The sequence below is a fragment of the Perca flavescens genome, chromosome 4, assembly GCF_004354835.1.
Source record: "Perca flavescens isolate YP-PL-M2 chromosome 4, PFLA_1.0, whole genome shotgun sequence".
NCBI classification, from domain to species: domain Eukaryota; kingdom Metazoa; phylum Chordata; class Actinopteri; order Perciformes; family Percidae; genus Perca; species Perca flavescens.
The window spans coordinates 28,765,093-28,781,546 of NC_041334.1; the positions used below are offsets into that span (position 1 = coordinate 28,765,093).

General features: G+C 39.8%; 2 protein-coding genes and 1 non-coding gene across 3 annotated transcripts; 2 read left to right on the forward strand and 1 right to left on the reverse strand.

The window, feature by feature from the left end:
* Positions 1-686: 686 nt before the first annotated feature.
* On the reverse strand, positions 687-5,082 carry psma5 (proteasome 20S subunit alpha 5). Its single transcript, XM_028575961.1, has 10 exons — positions 4,975-5,082; positions 4,649-4,699; positions 4,124-4,190; positions 3,870-3,996; positions 2,872-2,939; positions 2,684-2,791; positions 2,466-2,524; positions 2,249-2,351; positions 1,128-1,214; positions 687-825 (listed from the first exon to the last, which is right to left on the reverse strand). The coding sequence occupies exons 2-10, from the start codon at positions 4,675-4,677 to the stop codon at positions 748-750; spliced, it is 726 nt and encodes a 241-aa protein (XP_028431762.1). The 5' UTR covers positions 4,678-4,699; positions 4,975-5,082; the 3' UTR covers positions 687-747.
* Positions 5,083-5,659: 577 nt separating this feature from the next.
* Positions 5,660-5,731, forward strand: trnae-uuc (transfer RNA glutamic acid (anticodon UUC)). The gene has a single exon. It is a non-coding gene; the product is annotated as a tRNA-Glu (tRNA).
* Positions 5,732-7,099: 1,368 nt separating this feature from the next.
* Positions 7,100-16,241, forward strand: LOC114554645 (matrix remodeling-associated protein 8). The gene is made up of 12 exons (XM_028576602.1): positions 7,100-7,405; positions 8,101-8,127; positions 8,250-8,555; positions 9,439-9,540; positions 9,632-9,765; positions 9,892-10,071; positions 10,658-10,799; positions 14,882-15,040; positions 15,126-15,150; positions 15,266-15,348; positions 15,422-15,493; positions 15,600-16,241. The coding sequence occupies exons 1-12, from the start codon at positions 7,354-7,356 to the stop codon at positions 15,620-15,622; spliced, it is 1,305 nt and encodes a 434-aa protein (XP_028432403.1). The 5' UTR covers positions 7,100-7,353; the 3' UTR covers positions 15,623-16,241.
* The last annotated feature ends 213 nt before the right edge of the window (positions 16,242-16,454 follow it).

Here is a 16,454-nt window from a genome sequence, read left to right on the forward strand (position 1 = left end):
GACGGCAGCAATCTTCCTCAACTGACATGGCGTGTTTTCTGATGTTAAACTGCCCCCTGGTGGAAAGACCGCGATACGACCACGAAAACTTTTTCTCTCTCTTTTTTAGGGAATAATTTATTCTTTGAATTTGAATTCAAAACGTATTTATTTTTAAATACAAAGAAAAGCAGAACGAAAAGTCTGGAGGATAGGCTTTTTCTTCACAATAGGATTAGTTTACATTGTAGCCATTATTCTAGCAGTTCCTCATTATGGATTCATTAAACTGACAAGAAGACTAAAATATAACTGATCACCTTTACGATCATATTAAGGTATCAAAATGGAGCGTAAACAGAAAAATATCGCTTCATAATTTCAACCTCCAACCAGTTTTCTTTTATCATCAGCAAAACATACACAAAAAATGCAAAGAGTCAGACCATTTTCTGAATACAACAGTTTAATTGTAGTACTGATTCGTAACAAAAAAAAATAACCCCCCCTCCCCCAACTGTTTTCTTGCCGCTCAGTTTTAAGTGCTGGACAGACTGCTGTACAGATACTGAGAGACAAGAAGTAAATTAGCACACTAAAAAGAGAAGCCTCTTATGCAATCCAATAGAAAATCTGAATGCAGCAAGGAGAATGTGCTGATGCCAAGTTGTGGTTGTGGTTGTGTTGTGACATTTAGCCCAGGTGTACTTCCATGTCCTCTCCTGTCCTGCCCAGAACTCAAACCAAGACTTTCAAGTCTTATCAGCTTTAGATATCCTTGATTACATCCTCCAGCTCCTCTTTGGAATACATGTGGAAGGTCTTCCCGGGCTCTACCGTTGCCAGCTACAGAAGAGACACCGATAAACAAAGCCTGCATGAAACCTGAGGATTCAAACTCTGGCAGTCCTGTGCACACTTAACACTGCTAATTGTTTGTTTTTCAAATAATAATAATAATAATAATAATAATAATAATAATAATAATAATAATAATAATAATAATAATAATAATAAAAAGGTAAAAATCATTGGTCATTTGTACTGATGTGGTTACAACTATACATTTTCATGGACAAATCAAACCTTCAAGCACATTGTACTAAAAATCTAGCATTCAGAAACTGTGTGAGAAATGAGTAACAAACCTCAATGTTGGTAGAGTTGAGCTTCTCCTCCATCACCTGCTTCAGAATGGTGAGAGACGACTTGATGGCTTCTTTTAATGTCATGGACTGCAAGTGACCCAGGGAAAGAGGGACAAACAGAAAACGAACATAAAAATACATAGTAATAGAGTCAACAATGTGGCTAATCAAAACGCATGAATAAAAAGATGCGTATTTAGCTGCTTTTTAAAAATATCAACCGTGGCCGCCGGTGTGAGATCATGAGGCAAAGCGTTCATAGTCTAGTAGCCACTGTTTCAAAGGCTCTGTCACCTTTCGTTTTCAGCTTTGTTCGGGGAACAGCCAGTAACCCCAGATCTGAGGACCTCACAGATCTGCTGACAACATAAGGGTGCAGCAGACCACTAGTACGTAAGCTGGTGGCTGGTAATGGATGGCTCTGTATGTGTATGCTTGAACTGAATCCTGAGTTTAACAGGTAGTCCGTGCAAAAGCCTAGCAGCAGCATTCTGCTGGACAAATGGTAAACTATCTACAGATGATTGGTTGAGGCAAGTAAAAGGGATTACAATAATCCAAACACGAAGAAACAAAGGCATGTATAATAATTTCAAATTCAGCGTAGGATACAACACGCCTGAGTTTGCAATGTTTCTGAGGCGGAAAAAACAAGCGTGGGTCAAGGACTTGACACGCTTGTCAAGGTTCATGGCCTGATCAAAAGTCACACCGAGATTTCTCAGGCTGGAACGCACATTGGAGCTAAGTGACCCAATACTGCTAGCCACCTCAGAAGCAATGCTGTCCGCAGCAACAATCACAACCTCAGTTTTGTTAGCATTTAACTTGAGAAAGTTATTGACCATCCAGTCCTAATAGCAGACAGAGAATCCTGTAAAACATTTAAATTATCATCAATCTGGTCAGTTGTATTTTTTTTATTTGTATTTTTTTTTTTTTTTAAAAGGAAAATAGAATTGAATGTCATCAGTCTATCGTCATCCATACAGGTGGAAAGCATTCTAAAAATGTTCCCCTCATTAAATCTTTAAGAAACGATTTACTAAGTCACGCACAAGATAGCAACTTATAAACATTCCAGTTTGCTCAGCTAATGTTCCAGTTAAAGTGATCGGTACCTTGTGGTAGACCTCTTGCAGAGAGCTCTGTGCTCCCTCAGACGCTGAGCCGATGGCCCGAGCGTCACACTGCACAAAGGTTCCTGATGGGTCCATGTGGTACCTTCATTCACAAACAAATAACAGTCAAGTATCTGCGAAGTCAGAATTAAAGGTGAACATGCTTCCGTTTAAAATGTCAAGTACGGAAGGTGCACAAATAGTAATCTTCACATACAGCTGGGGTCCTTTTTCATCAACTCCCCCAAACAGAAGTGCTACGCCGAATGGTCGACTCTGTGTATAGGATAGCACAGAGGAACAGAGCAGACAGAGTAGAATACAGGTTATGCTAGTTTACTCAAACACCATCAAACAGTATACCATGGAGAAAAAAAATAAAATAAAAAGGTTTGAATAGAGTTTTTCAGCATGGAAATGAGCTAAGTGACTGACCATGGCACCGGGATCAGCGTCCTCCTCTCCAAACTGCAGCGCCAGGTTGGACACAGCCTGAGTCACACTCTCCACTGTCATTGTCTCATTGTAAGTGAACCAGTGGTTCTGAGGAGGAATACATACGGGTTAATCATAGTTAAAACACAAGGTCAGTGAACTGCTTACAGCGTGCCAAGCATTTATACCTGTGTTTCCACTCTTGCTTTGTCGATTAGAGTCTTGGCATCAGCTATCAAGCCACTCATGGCGCAACCTTTGAGGTAGAAAGAAAGAAAATTAGGAAACGGCAGGTCCTTCACATGCTATGGTCTAAACCAACAATCAGCACAGTCAACTGGGAGAAATGTAACGTTATTCCATGTTATCTCAGGAAACATTATGTACGACATAAGGGTGTAACATTGCCCCTGATCAAACATTAAAGTCACACCAGGGAAAAAGCATCCCATCTACGTAACACACCAAAGGTGCGTTTTACTGAAAAATAAAAGTCTCAAAGCTCCCAACATATTTAAGCAGCTACTCAATATTATTACCTTTGAGCATTGCTAATACTTTCTCCATTTTTGAATTAGCATTTTGTTGCTTTTATCTATTCAAATATCCCCACGTGTTCCTTTATTTTTGACCATTTAAAATTGACCCTACCTTTCACAGGATCTTTCACTCAGTGTAACATGCATTGCATTTCTAATGTACGAAACAGGCAATACAAATAGCTTAATTGAACTGATTATTTACCCACACTGACTGGTTATGTACTTTACAGTGTTTCCTCTATGTTGATTTGACCGTGGCGGCCCCCCACGGCAACATTTCTGCCTTGCATTAAGATAATGTAATTAATAGTGGGTTTCTTGTTATTTGCTACAGAATGCTTAGCCTATATGTCAAGATCAAAGTTGGCCTATATAGTAATTCAAAAAATACAGTTCTGAAAATATGCCTCATTGTGTGTGTTAATAGAGGCAAATAAATATATTTGTTTGTGTTGCAGCAAAGTGTCAAGTGGGATTTTTTTTTAGCAGTGGGGGCAGGTCCGAACCTCCCCCCACTGCTAAAAAAAAACCTAAAGGAAACGCTGACTTTCTGATCAGGTTACCATAAATAATCTCTCTCAAGCACTGCAGTCAGCATCCAAGTTTGAAGTTCAGTAAATCTGTCTGATTGTCTTGCCACTCACCAATGTGACTGTCAATCTCCACAATCTTTTCAATGCTGTTGGGCTCCATCAGCGGAGAGGTGATCCTTTTCTCCACGGCCAGACACACTCCCTCTGACGTCTGGATACCGATGGCTGTGGAGCCCAACTGGAAAAGCAAAGCCAAACCAAAGAAAACTCATGAGCGTTGGGGGTTTGACATTAGTATACTATACTATAAATCACACAGAAGAAGTATATTAGTCAACTGAAGTGATTCAGCATATAATACTCACTTTAATGGCCTCTATGGCATATTCAACCTGGAACAATCTTCCTTCAGGAGAGAATGTGTTCACACCTCTGTAAGGCAGATGTGAATAATGATAATTAACCATTATTATTATTATTATTATTATCAGTTCAACATTAGTGGAAATCAACTTGTGCTACCAACAAATAATTTAAATTAGCATGTTGGGTTTATGCTTATCTTGAGCAGAACACTATTGAACGCCGTGTTTTAATCTATTAGGTTTCCTGGTTTAATAAGGTTGTTAAGTAGCGATACCGAAAGTGAAAGCAAACGTACTTGTTGCAAACTTACTAGCTAGATGCTAGCTAACTACCTGCAACAAAACAGCTACAACGTCACATGGGTTGGAAACAAAAGCACTTCCAGATTTCTTTGAGCTTTCAAAATCAAAATGTGCCCGTTCAAACAACTTGTTAACTTAACTGTGCCCCTTACCGCTGAGAAGCGCTAAAGTTAAATAAATGACAAAGCAGTTTGTGTTGCCCCTAGCTAACGTTAACGTTACCTGTCATATTCCGATCTTGTCAAAAACATCTTTTAACGTTTAACACAGCACCTGCAAAAAGAGAACATTGGTTTATGTAACACGCATGCACTATAACAATGACTTAATTCAATTATAAAAAGTAAAGACAAGTCTTTGCTTCGAATATCCACCGGGTGGCATGTTAGCTGGCATGCTAGCTGACGCAGCCAATCACTGAAACTGCACGGAAACTGCTCATAGAAGTCTAACACCAATATTCTGACATTATAATTATGTTTAAAATAACATATATCAACAATTTTGCGACATTCTTCTAAATAATACCACTTATTATAGTAATTTACCTCGAGCCACAAACCCTTGAATGAGTTCGCTTGTTTCAGGGGAAGCGTCTGAGGTGTAACATCCAAACGGGCCGGTTGTCAACAAATAGGAAACGAAGGTTCCGTAAGGGAAAAGCTGTCTCTAAGTATCGTAATGGTATCATCACACAAATTTAAATATATATTGTTATCAAAGAGTATAAGTCATACTGTCTGCTATAAAATAAATTGATACTGATATAAAATAAAGCATGTGATTAATACACATTTTAAATAATAGGGCATGTTGTTGTGATAAAGTCTATAATAAAAGAACACAGATCAACAATTTAGCTCGGAATGAAAAACCTGCCCAGAAACATTTGCTGGGATTAAATATAAATTCTCCTGTTTTGTCTCTTGAACTACTATTTAATGTTAATCAGTCTAGATCAAGAATATATCACAATCATGCAAGTCAAATTAAAATCAGAATAGGCTTCACTGTTAGAGAATATACACTTACTTGGATAATACAATTCAGATCTTGTAATATTGATATTGTCGTGATTGCAATATAAATACTGTTAGTACTAAGTAATTGTAATGGTAAAATGTATACCTGCAATATTAATATAGTGCTTATACAATAAAGATTATAAAAACATATTATCACTGTATGACTATACAGGAACATTCCCGCAGTCAGTCGTATATTGTGCATTGGTCCCATATGGTCTAGCGGTTAGGATTCCTGGTTTTCACCCAGGCGGCCCGGGTTCGACTCCCGGTATGGGAACTAGCTTTTAAGGTAAGGGTAAAATAGGGTAAAAAACGTAAGAGTACATGTGTAAAAAACAGATGTAAAGCTGCTATTGCTTACTCCAAACTTCGTGATCATATAATGAATGTATTAGGATCATGAATACGCCTCGCTGAAAAAGACCTTGCAATATTCAAGATAATATGAATACAAGAGAGCTTTGATATCTTTGAAGCTACACGATAGTAGCTGTGCATGTCATAGCATGAAATCAGCCACTAGGGGTCGTCCTTGAGCTAAACCATAAGGTTGTTTCTATGTGTTTATATACCTGTCTTTATGTTATCTGTTGATGCATTTGTCTGTGTGTATTGCCATGTGCATGTCAGACTGTGAAAACAAATATCCCTCATGGGACAATAAATACATCTAATCTAAACAATCTAAACAAGTAGAGGTATCAGCATGAGCAGTGGAAACGTGGATACTGAGCTACTTTGCTGGATACATATACAGTAGGCTAAATGTGATATGATGCACTTTAAAATGGCTTCACACTTCACAGAGTAGCTCATTTTCACAAATATTGATTGAACTGTCCTAGGCCATGGAAATAATATATTGGAGTTCTTAGGTGTTGTTCCCCTTTAAGTTACTGATGATGATTAAGGACAAATTATAGCGTGTCTCCTGGTCAAAAGTTAGATATGATCCATTTGCCCTGCTCTATCGATATTATTACATGTGATCAAGCAGTGGTGGAAAACGTATTTAGCTACTTTAATACCCCAATTTACAAAAATATTTTAAAAGACCCGCATTCAAAACTTGAGTTAAAATTACAGAAGTACTATCAGAAAAGTATCCGAAGTAAAAGCTCTCCTGTCTCTCTTATTATATATTATTTCATATCTGAACACGTTTGTTTTCATTTCCATATGTATGTTTAGCAATATAAATGACTCGTGTGAACTGTGCAATGTAAATACGTTTCTCTTGCTTATATCATTGGATTATTATTATTATTATTATTATTATTATTATTATTATTATTATTATTATTATTATTATTATTATGCTCTGTACAAGCCGCATTTTAGTCTTATGGCTGTTCAAGGTGGAGTAAATGTTATTACTTTATACACTAGGTAGAGTAATTTATAAGAATGCAATGCATATACAATTATATAGCCTACTTTAGATGAAGCTTTTGTAACTAATAAACTGTAGCTGTCATAAAATTGAAATGGAGTAAAATGCAGTGTTTGCCTTTTGCAATACAATAAAGTAGAAGTAGAAGAGAACATATAGGCCTATTCGCAGTTTTGTGTTCGCAAATCTCTCTCTTGAGATGTTGAACTGTTACGTTTTTGAGAGGGGACGTAGGCCTACATGCAGACCAGTGGTGTCATGTTTCATTTCCCGGGTGGGATTAGTTCACTTCGGTCCTGTTTTGGTTCTGTGTTGAAGCCCTAACGTGGCGCTGCCTGTTACTTCTTCAAACTCTGAAATTTCACCGAATCAAGTTCTGCTGTTGCTGTTGCTGTTGCTGTTGCGGAGGATATATAATTCGGCTTTTCTTACCCTCGGGACCATCTGCCAGGTGCCCAGCCTTGACAAGCCTCCGTCCGTACCATTACCATACCATTATTGTCAACATGAAGACAGAGAGGGAGGACATCATTTTTCAGGCTCTCCTCTTAATCCACAGTAAGTAGGCTGCGTGCAGATTATGCATACATAACATATCATTGTTTTAAAAAAGTAGCCTCTTAAGGTCAAACATCTGCACCAGTATTGGTGGACTATAAATTAGATTAAAATGTATATATTGTTTTCCATGTTTGTCCTAATCTCCTTTTGTTCTTTGATAAGATTAGGCTTCATATTTTAAGACTTTGAAATTACTGATCTTATTTAAAGTGTTAGAAAACGTGTCAGTTAATTTGCTGACATTTAGAGATAGAAGTTATTTATCTGAATATTTTCAGACTAATAATAAAGCCAGACCTGATGCTTTCCTCCTGTCCACCTCATGCTTCACACTCTCTCACACACACATTCCTGACAGATGAGTTTTACTGACTCGGTGTCCAAAGCATCAAGAGTGTAGGCCAGTCATTAGTTTAACTGCACTTTATGGATATTAGCATCAAGATTAACTATTAATCTGTTAATTATTGTTTTCAATTAGGCATATTTAGTTTTGGTAAACAGCTGCAGTAAATAGTCTGATCTCATTTGCTGACCTTGAATCATTTCCAGCTTTAGTTCAATCTGAATTTAGGGAGCCTTCCAACATGCAGGAGTTATATATCTTGACACAACAGGCAGTGTAACAGTCTGACAGGGTCTGTTCAAGTGATTATCCTGTTTCACTTTCCCTACTGTCTTTTTTATTTCAGTCCCTGTGGCCTGCCTCTTCACTGCAGGTATGTTTCTCTTTCTGTGTGTACATGTGCAGTTATGATTTATATCTAAGCATTTCTATTCAGGGACTTAGTAAATGCTAAATGTCTCAGGGTGTAAACTCTACACCCTCTCTGTCCTCTAGTGTCAGGTCAGTCTGACAGCAGCAGCAGTGTGGTGGTTGCAGGCTATAATGTGAGCGCCCCCGCTGGGTCAAGGGTGGTGCTGCAGTGTGTGAGCGGCCGTATGGTGTGGACCAGGGACACGGTGAGGGACAGGCAGAGGGTGGTCCACTGGGATATGTACCGGGCCCGTCCAGACTACGCCATGGAGAGGGTGCTGGACATGTTCTCTGCAGGGGACCAGAGGATCTACAACTCCTACAACCTGGGCAGGGTCGGCCTCAGCCCAACAGCCTTCAGGGATGGAAACTTCTCCCTGGTCATCAAAGGTCACACTCATTGTTTGACTCTCATCATGTCTGTAGCTGTTGGTGAATTGGTCTAGTTATGACTGACATTACTTTGTCTGTCTGATCCATTCAAGTTCGGCTTTTAGGTCATTTTCAGAACTGATCTCTTTAACAGGACCAAATTGCTTATTGCTTTAAAATACTTGTACTCAGTAGGGCATCCGGTTCGTTTTTTATTCACCTGCAACTAGCAAACTGCCCCATGAACGACTCTTTTGGTTCTGTATTTTTTATTTTTTTTTGGCTATATAGTTTGGAGAATATTACATTTTTTTTATACATCCCTTACGAAACTGACAGCGGGGCAGGACTCAGAGAAAAAGTCGCAATTACAAAGCCATCTCCTACTTCAGCACCACGGACAGCGCCATGGATTTATAAATACACAGCACAGTTAAGCTACTGATATTTCAGAGCCATGGTCGGGGCCATAGATTCTAACTTGCAAAAACCTCAATCACATAAAGGATCAATGAGTCAGGCAGACTAGACTGACATATTCAACTAAACAACCCCTCTGGTCCTGCTCTCTCTCTGCTAATATGGAATGGAGGGGGGGTAGGTTAACAAGCAGATGTGAGAAAACCACACAACAACACAATTGAGAGTTGACTCCAAAGCAGCAGTGGTTTTGAATTTAGGTGATTAGTATCTTAACATCTGTGCCTACTTGTCGTACGTCTGCCATGATTTATTTTCCAACAGTTGAATGAAAGAAATGGAAGTAATGTGAAGATTATTTATAACTCATGAACTACAAAGTGTTGTCGTTTTTGTATTCTTTTAAGTGAACAGATAAGAAGGACTTTACCCCACATTATCAGCATGTTTGCATATTCTGTCTTTCTGCATGTGATCACAGACGTGACGATGAATGACAGAGGTCTGTACTCTTGTAACCTCCACCATCTCTACTGCCACCTGTACGAGACAGTCAGAGTGCAGCTCAATGTCACAAAATCGCGTACGTAGCCTCTCACACAGTACCGACTATCAGCATCTTCAACGCATAGCAACTTAAAAGCTGACTTGGTTTGTCTTTTTCGCACACAAAGGTCGTAAAGAGCAGCGCTTCTGGGATGGACAAAAGGCAGTGTACGTGGTGTTGCTTGGTAGTACTGTGGTGTTGCCGTGCATCAACCGACGTAGCGTGTGGACAGACTGGAGCAACGAGGAGGAGGACCAGCAGGTGTGTGGAGTGCATGAGCTTGTTTGCTGGTTTCAGAGTCTCAGTCTAGATCTACTTTTAATTTAGAGGGATTATGTGATATTTACTGAAAAAATGTCATTCCTTCCCAACCTTGGTGGCCTCCAGGTGGTCCACTGGGACCGTCAGTCCCCAGGAGTCCACCACGACCGCGCTGACCGGCTGGTGGACCTGTACGCCTCTGGGGAGCAGCGTAGCTACGGACCGCTGTTCCTACAGAGGAAGATGAACATCAGCAATCAAGCCTTCTCAGAGGGAGACTTTTCACTTTCCATATCTGATCTGCAGGTGTGCCTGAAATATACTCCCTCCCTTGGCATCACTCAACACAATGTTTGTCTGTGTGTGTGTGTGTGTGTGTGTGTGTGTGTGTGTGTGTGTGTGTGTGTGTGTGTGTGTGTGTGTGTGTGTGTGGAGGGATACACTTCCCATTGGAGTCACCCTTCCTGTGTGTGTACATGTAAACAGTGTTGCCAAAACACATGGAGCTTTCATTAGTAATGCAGCTCTGGACATAAAAACTTTATCTCTCTGTTGGGAAAATGAGGTAGTCAGTCACAGAAAGTTGAGCATCTATACATTTTTTTCTTCCTGCCAGTGCCCTGTGTGCCTTGTATAGTGATAGCAAGCAGATACATGTTTACAGTTACATTTTAGGAATCTACAGTCCTAAAACTTAGCCACTTAATAACCATCAAACATTTATTTATAATGTAATTTAGGCGGACTACCCCCAAGGGGTAGTTAAATGTAAACTTAAAAATCTTATCATTTGTTGTTGTTGGTGTTTACATTTTTATCACAGATTCTCTCATCTGAAGGCACAGGCAGTTTAATGAACGTGTGTGTTTGTCTGTCTACATTCCATGCACAGCCCACAGACAAGGGAATGTATTCCTGCCACCTCCACCACCATTACTGTGGTCTGCACGAGAGAAGAGAGTTTCAGGTCACAGTGGTAGCACCAGTGATTCAGACCATCCTGCCAGCCAAAGCACTGCCCAGTGAAGACAAAGGTAACACACACACACACACACACACACACACACACACACATTGTGCATTCACACACAACCTCAAACTCTCCTCCTGCTCTAGTTATAGTGAGTCATTGTGAGTGCCTAAGTAAAGAGGATGTTTTGACTTAGTGCATTTGTACAATTAGGATTAAAAAACACGCACATTTGTGCCTTCCACTTTTTTCCTCATTACTGCCATTTATGTTTCGTTTCTGCCCCAGACTCTCCAAAGAGCAAAGGGACATTAGGGGAAGAAAAGCTCTTATTTCGGAACGTTTGTTTCATTGGAGATTTCTTTCTTGCACTGTCAGCTTGTCTGAGGCCAAACCCCTGTAACTCCACACACTCCCTTTCAACCTAGTTCTCCAGAACTCACTCTCATCGCACCTTCTTGTCACCCACCGCTCTCCATTATTACATCATTGTGCTGCTACCTTACAGTCTTTTGTTTTCTTGTTTTTTTTTCTTGGTATGTACATGTGTGCTTGGGGGAGGGGGGGGTGTCTTTAGTGCATCATCCACTTTTTTTCTGCTTGTTCCTCTTTGTTTCTCCTCTCTCAATTGCTTGGTTTTTAGTTCACATTTTGTCAGTGCTTTGACCTGCCAGAAAAATCATTTCTCTGAGTGCATATTAGAAAGAGGGAAAGAAAAGAGAGAAGAAGAGAGTGATTGGGATGTTGGCATTGTCAGTTGCCTACCTCAATTCTTGTAGAATGAGAGAGTTTTTTCATGCATGTGTCTGTTTCCAGTAGAGCAAAAACAAAAGCCGATAATGGCAAAATCATTGAGAGGTTTAGACATGCCTGTGGTCAAGTCCATCTGTGAGTGTGTGTGTGTGTGTGTGTGTGTGTGTGTGTGTGTGTGTGTGTGTGTGTGTGTGTGTGTGTGTGTGTGTGTTTTGTGTGAAAGAGCGTGCCAAGTCTGATCTCATTTCGATGGAATCTCTCGGATACAGTCTTTGGACTGAAGTCCAGTTCTGCCCACACAATTAATCCTTTACTCCCTGAGTTTTGCACCATGGGAATGTTACTGGTCAAAAGCAAGATGTATAAATGATTTATCTTCAGTGCAGGAGTGAGTTTGTAGAGTTTCTTCCTCTGTGCTCTCAGACATTAGAAGCCCACTGTAGTATTTTATCATCTTATCTGATCCAGGTTTTGCCCTCTCTGACTGTCGGCTGCCCTGTTGACTTTGGCTCTGTCCTGACATTCTGGAGAAGTTTCACTCTTCCTTCTGTCTAGCCTTCTTTCTGTTTCCCCCCTTTGATGATCCCACATGCTCAGGTTTGTTTATTTTCATCACACTCTCTCACACTCTTTTCCATCCCTTTCTTCACTTTCTTTTTGCATTTCCTTATAAAGAAAGATAACTGTTTTCAGGGGTTCATGGTCAAGATCAGGACATTTGCTTCATCTGCAAGGCAGCTGGCAACACAGAGGGAAAGACAGACTGCGACAGAGACGAATGAGTTTTTTGAAATAGAGGGAGATATACAAAGAGTTGATGAAATAGGGGAGAAGAAATGTAGGTCACCCCTCCCTTCCTCTAAACACAAACACATACTGTAAGTTATCATCTTTAAACTAAATAATAGGACCCAGGACTTTTCATGTAATCTGCAGATGAGCAGCTGTGCATGCACGTTGAATTTGTGTTTGGGATCAAGGTCTTTTCTAGCTTCATTTTGTGAAGAAAAACCTCCCAAAACATCCCACCGTCCCTTTCCTCTCCCTTGGCTCTCCTCCTCTGTTCCACCCCGCTCTGTCCTTCCTTCACTCTTCCTTTCTTTGCTTTTCTGTGTTTTACTGCCAGGAAAAGTAAATCACAGCATGACTTTCTGTCTGGATCTCATTTTGGCGCAAATATGTTGAGTCTGAGGTCCACAGCTGCTTCTTGCGTTGCACTTTTTTACTTCTCAACACTCAGCAGAACCGCACATATCACTTAATGCTTAATTATTCCTTGCTGCCCTGGAAATGTGTTCAGCATTCTTTTTACAGCCAGGAAATGTCATTTCATGTAAAAAAAAAAAATAATAATAATAATAACTTGCAAGTGTTGGAGCTTAGGTGACATCACACACACATGCAATAACAAATGCAAACACTTACGCAGCCACATGCACAGACTGAAAATATTGTTTGTTGGGCTTGGAGTCTCTTCGCATTAGATGTACTAGCATAATGTGCCACTGCAAACACACATTAAAGACAAACCAAAGAGTGCCCCGGGAACAAAGACAAAACTAATTTGAGCAAAAATGAAGTTCAAAAGTTCATTCTTTTAATGTGTTAAGTGTGTGCGCGGCTGTATTTAGCACTCAAGTTAGACATTAGCATGCTAACATGCTTACGATGACTATTGTACCATGCTCATGGCTAGACGGTAATGTTTACACGTTTTTTATCTTAGCGTGTTAGCACGCTAACCTTTGCAAATTAGCACTAAATATAAAGTTCAGCTGAGGTTGATGAAAATATTGATGGTAATATATTAAAATATTTGACAATTTAAAAGTTTGATTTGATGAGGGCGCTAGATTAAGGGATAACCAGTTATTACAATTCAGAAGGGAGATATGAATATGTCTTAAATTGTATGACAATACATTAAATAGTTGTTAACATTTCACTCAAACTTACAAATGGCAACCTTATGGGGGCGCTGCAGGAAAAGGATAGTAATTAGAAATGTATCATCAGGGAAGATTCTCTATAACTAAAGCAGTGCATTACAAGCTGTGCCAATAGTGTGAAACTGTACACACTTCCTGTCTCCAACAGTAAATGGGCCTTGTTTGAAGATGTGGTGAACGTGTGGATGGATGAAAAGTTATATTTGTATAATTTATTAATATTTTCTTTTGCTAACATTATATATTTAAACAGCTAAAAGCCATAAAGTATTACGAAAATTTGTTTTGTTCGCAAACATTAGTTGCCGTTAGCTTATCTGTGTTGCCAGATCTTACGAGAGTTTGTTGCTCAGACAGAAACAAGTCTCGAACAAAGTAAATGCTTTATCGTCTACTTTAAAATAAATGGGACCATGATTTATGAAATGAACAAGAAACATGAAACTATTTATTGAGGCCATAAACTCATCATAAAAATGTTTACTGAGGTAATAAATCAAGTGATAAGTAGGTGTCCTTTTCCCATAGACGTCTATGAAAATAGACTTCTTTTTGGAGCCAGTGGAGTCTCCCCCTGTTGGAAATTAGATATAATGCACTTCTTTTTGTGTGTGCGTCTGGGGTTTTTCCCTTTTATTAGACAGTGAGAGTGGATAGACAGGAAAGTGGGGAGAGAGAGAGAGAGAGAGAGGGGGGGAGACACGCAGGAAAAGGCTAGCCTCGTGAGACCGTCCTGATCTCGCGAGCTCCAGTTTTCCACTCGCAGATGCCGAGCAAATGCGAAGCAATCCATCTGGCGGAGTCAGGTTAGGAAAAGGCCGCAGCTCGGATTCGAACCCGGGCCGCTGCAAAGGACTCAGCCTACATGGGGCGCACGCTCTACTGGGTGAACCAGAGGCCACCCCGACATAATGTACGTTTAAGGCACTTCCGCATTGGCTTCACTTTTCAGGCACGGAAGTTGTCGCTTGGGTGCCAAAGTTTTTGCCATCCAACAAGGAGGTATTGTGATATTTCAGAATAATTGAAAATATTGGCTTGCTGGTAGCGCTAGAGGAAAAGTCAGAGTACACCAGTCAGTAGGATTGATTCTTCAGGTACCATGAATATCTCTGCAAATTTCATGGCAAATTATCCAATAAATAGTTGTCAAGATATTTCAGTCCAGACCAAAGTGGAGGAAAAACTGCACCAACACTGCTAGTGCGGCTAAATACCTTTTTATGACTAGAAGGGGAATTTGGTAGCTGTAGGAACTCCACAAATAAAGTTAAATGGTAGTTCTGTGTTACTCATGAGGTGTGTAATGTCTGTTCAACGTAAGGTCTGTTCTTGTTTATTACATTTGTAAACCTCACGATGACACATTGGTCTGTTTGTGAGAGAAAAGATGAAGAACAGAGGAACACTAAATGCTGACTGTTGTGATCTCTGTTTTACGCAGACACCCCTAAGGTTGAGTCACCGCGAGTCATCAATGTCATTCTGCCGGACCAGAGACACCACTTTCTCCTCCCGCTGGGCTATGTCCTCACCTCCTTCCTGCTCCTGGCTTTCGTTATCCTCATCATCATCCTCATCACACGCAGACGTAGACCCAAAGGTCTGACCTGCACTACCTCTGTCTGACTGTAAATTTACATTCAATTTACATTTCGGAATCTCATCTAATTTTCTTGTGTTTTCAGAGTTTTATCCGCAGACATCCATGAGGTGAACAAAGACAGAGACACACACACATACACACACACACACACACACACACACACTCTCTCTTACTGTCTTATTCTTAAACACACACTCAGACTTTTCTTTATTGCTGTAATAGGTCCAGCAGAAGTCACAGCAGCTCAGAAGAGTTTGAGATGGACGTTACTGAAGTGAATGTGTGCAGTTGGGAGGAGAGATTTGGTAAGTCAGAAGACAGAGAAAGAAAGTGGCTTTTGTCTAGACTGTGTTTTGACTTTATCCTGTGTGATTTTAGACTACAAGAACAACCTGCTAAGAGAGAAGGTCCACATGAACACTCAGCCTAAAGTCATTGATCTTGACAAAGGTAACGCACGCACACACACACACACACACACACACACAAATTCAGCTATCATGAATTATCTAATCTCATATTTCCATCCTCCTGAACCTGTGTTTTATCTTTGCAGAAATGCAGAAATTTTCTAAGTGAGGAAAAGACAAACTGGAGTCACTGGCTGGTCCAGAGGCTGCGCTCCAAACTAAACACCTCCACACTGCCTTCTGTCCAGGCAGGAGAGACAGCAATGTATAAAATGTTGTGAAATGCAGAAAACCATTTAAAAAAAAAAAAAAAACAAACCGCTCACATTGAGGCCTTGTGTTTTTAAATTGTCAGTATTAGAGACAAAGGAAAACAGTTTTCTTTATTTGTACTTGATCAAACTAAAAAGACTGGACTTGGACCACTGTGTACGGCACAATAGCGTCACCGAGAGGGGAGTCTAATCCCAGCCTTGACTGTTAAATGAAGGCGCAATGAGGTCATACATTGAATGAAGTTGTGACTGAGTAAATTTGAATGATCAGTTAGTACAGCTTTGATCAGTATTCCTCAAGTTTAAAAAAAATATATTTTCACTTTGTTCTTCTCTGTTTTACACACCACTGAAGCGCTACTATCAGTGTGTACTGCTTCCTGTAGGCTATATGATTGTATGCTAACTGACCAATGAAGCAGTGTATGCAAAAAAAATATTTTGATGCTCAGACTGTATTTTATTTGGAATGTTACTTTTTTATATGTATTAAAATTCAATGTTTGAGGCAGATATTTGAATGAAGTTTGTTATTTGTGATTGGTTCGAGGAGATAACGTCTTTTTGTTTTATTTAATTTGATTTAATATTTAACCTGCACTTTTCCTACTGTGACAAGTAAAATGTAGGCCTATATTAACTTAGGGGTTCCCAAACTATTTTTCATTTCATCATTTGGAAGTTGAAAGCAAGATATGCTTCATGTTTTGGATTTGACTGACGACT

What these genes read in the sequence shown, in the direction of transcription:
- psma5 (XM_028575961.1), bottom strand. Translation starts at nt 4,677, where the DNA reads ATGTTTTTGACAAGATCGGAATATGACAG. An exon ending in GGAGATTGACAGTCACATTG is followed by an intron (nt 2,940 to 3,869) that starts GTGAGTGGCAAG and finishes TCTACCTCAAAG; the next exon opens with GTTGCGCCATGAGTGGCTTG. An exon ending in AAGCAAGAGTGGAAACACAG is followed by an intron (nt 2,792 to 2,871) that starts GTATAAATGCTT and finishes ATTCCTCCTCAG; the next exon opens with AACCACTGGTTCACTTACAA.
- LOC114554645 (XM_028576602.1), top strand. Translation starts at nt 7,354, where the DNA reads ATGAAGACAGAGAGGGAGGACATCATTTTTCAGGCTCTCCTCTTAATC. An exon ending in TATCCGCAGACATCCATGAG is followed by an intron (nt 15,151 to 15,265) that starts GTGAACAAAGAC and finishes TTGCTGTAATAG; the next exon opens with GTCCAGCAGAAGTCACAGCA. An exon ending in AGTCATTGATCTTGACAAAG is followed by an intron (nt 15,494 to 15,599) that starts GTAACGCACGCA and finishes TTATCTTTGCAG; the next exon opens with AAATGCAGAAATTTTCTAAG.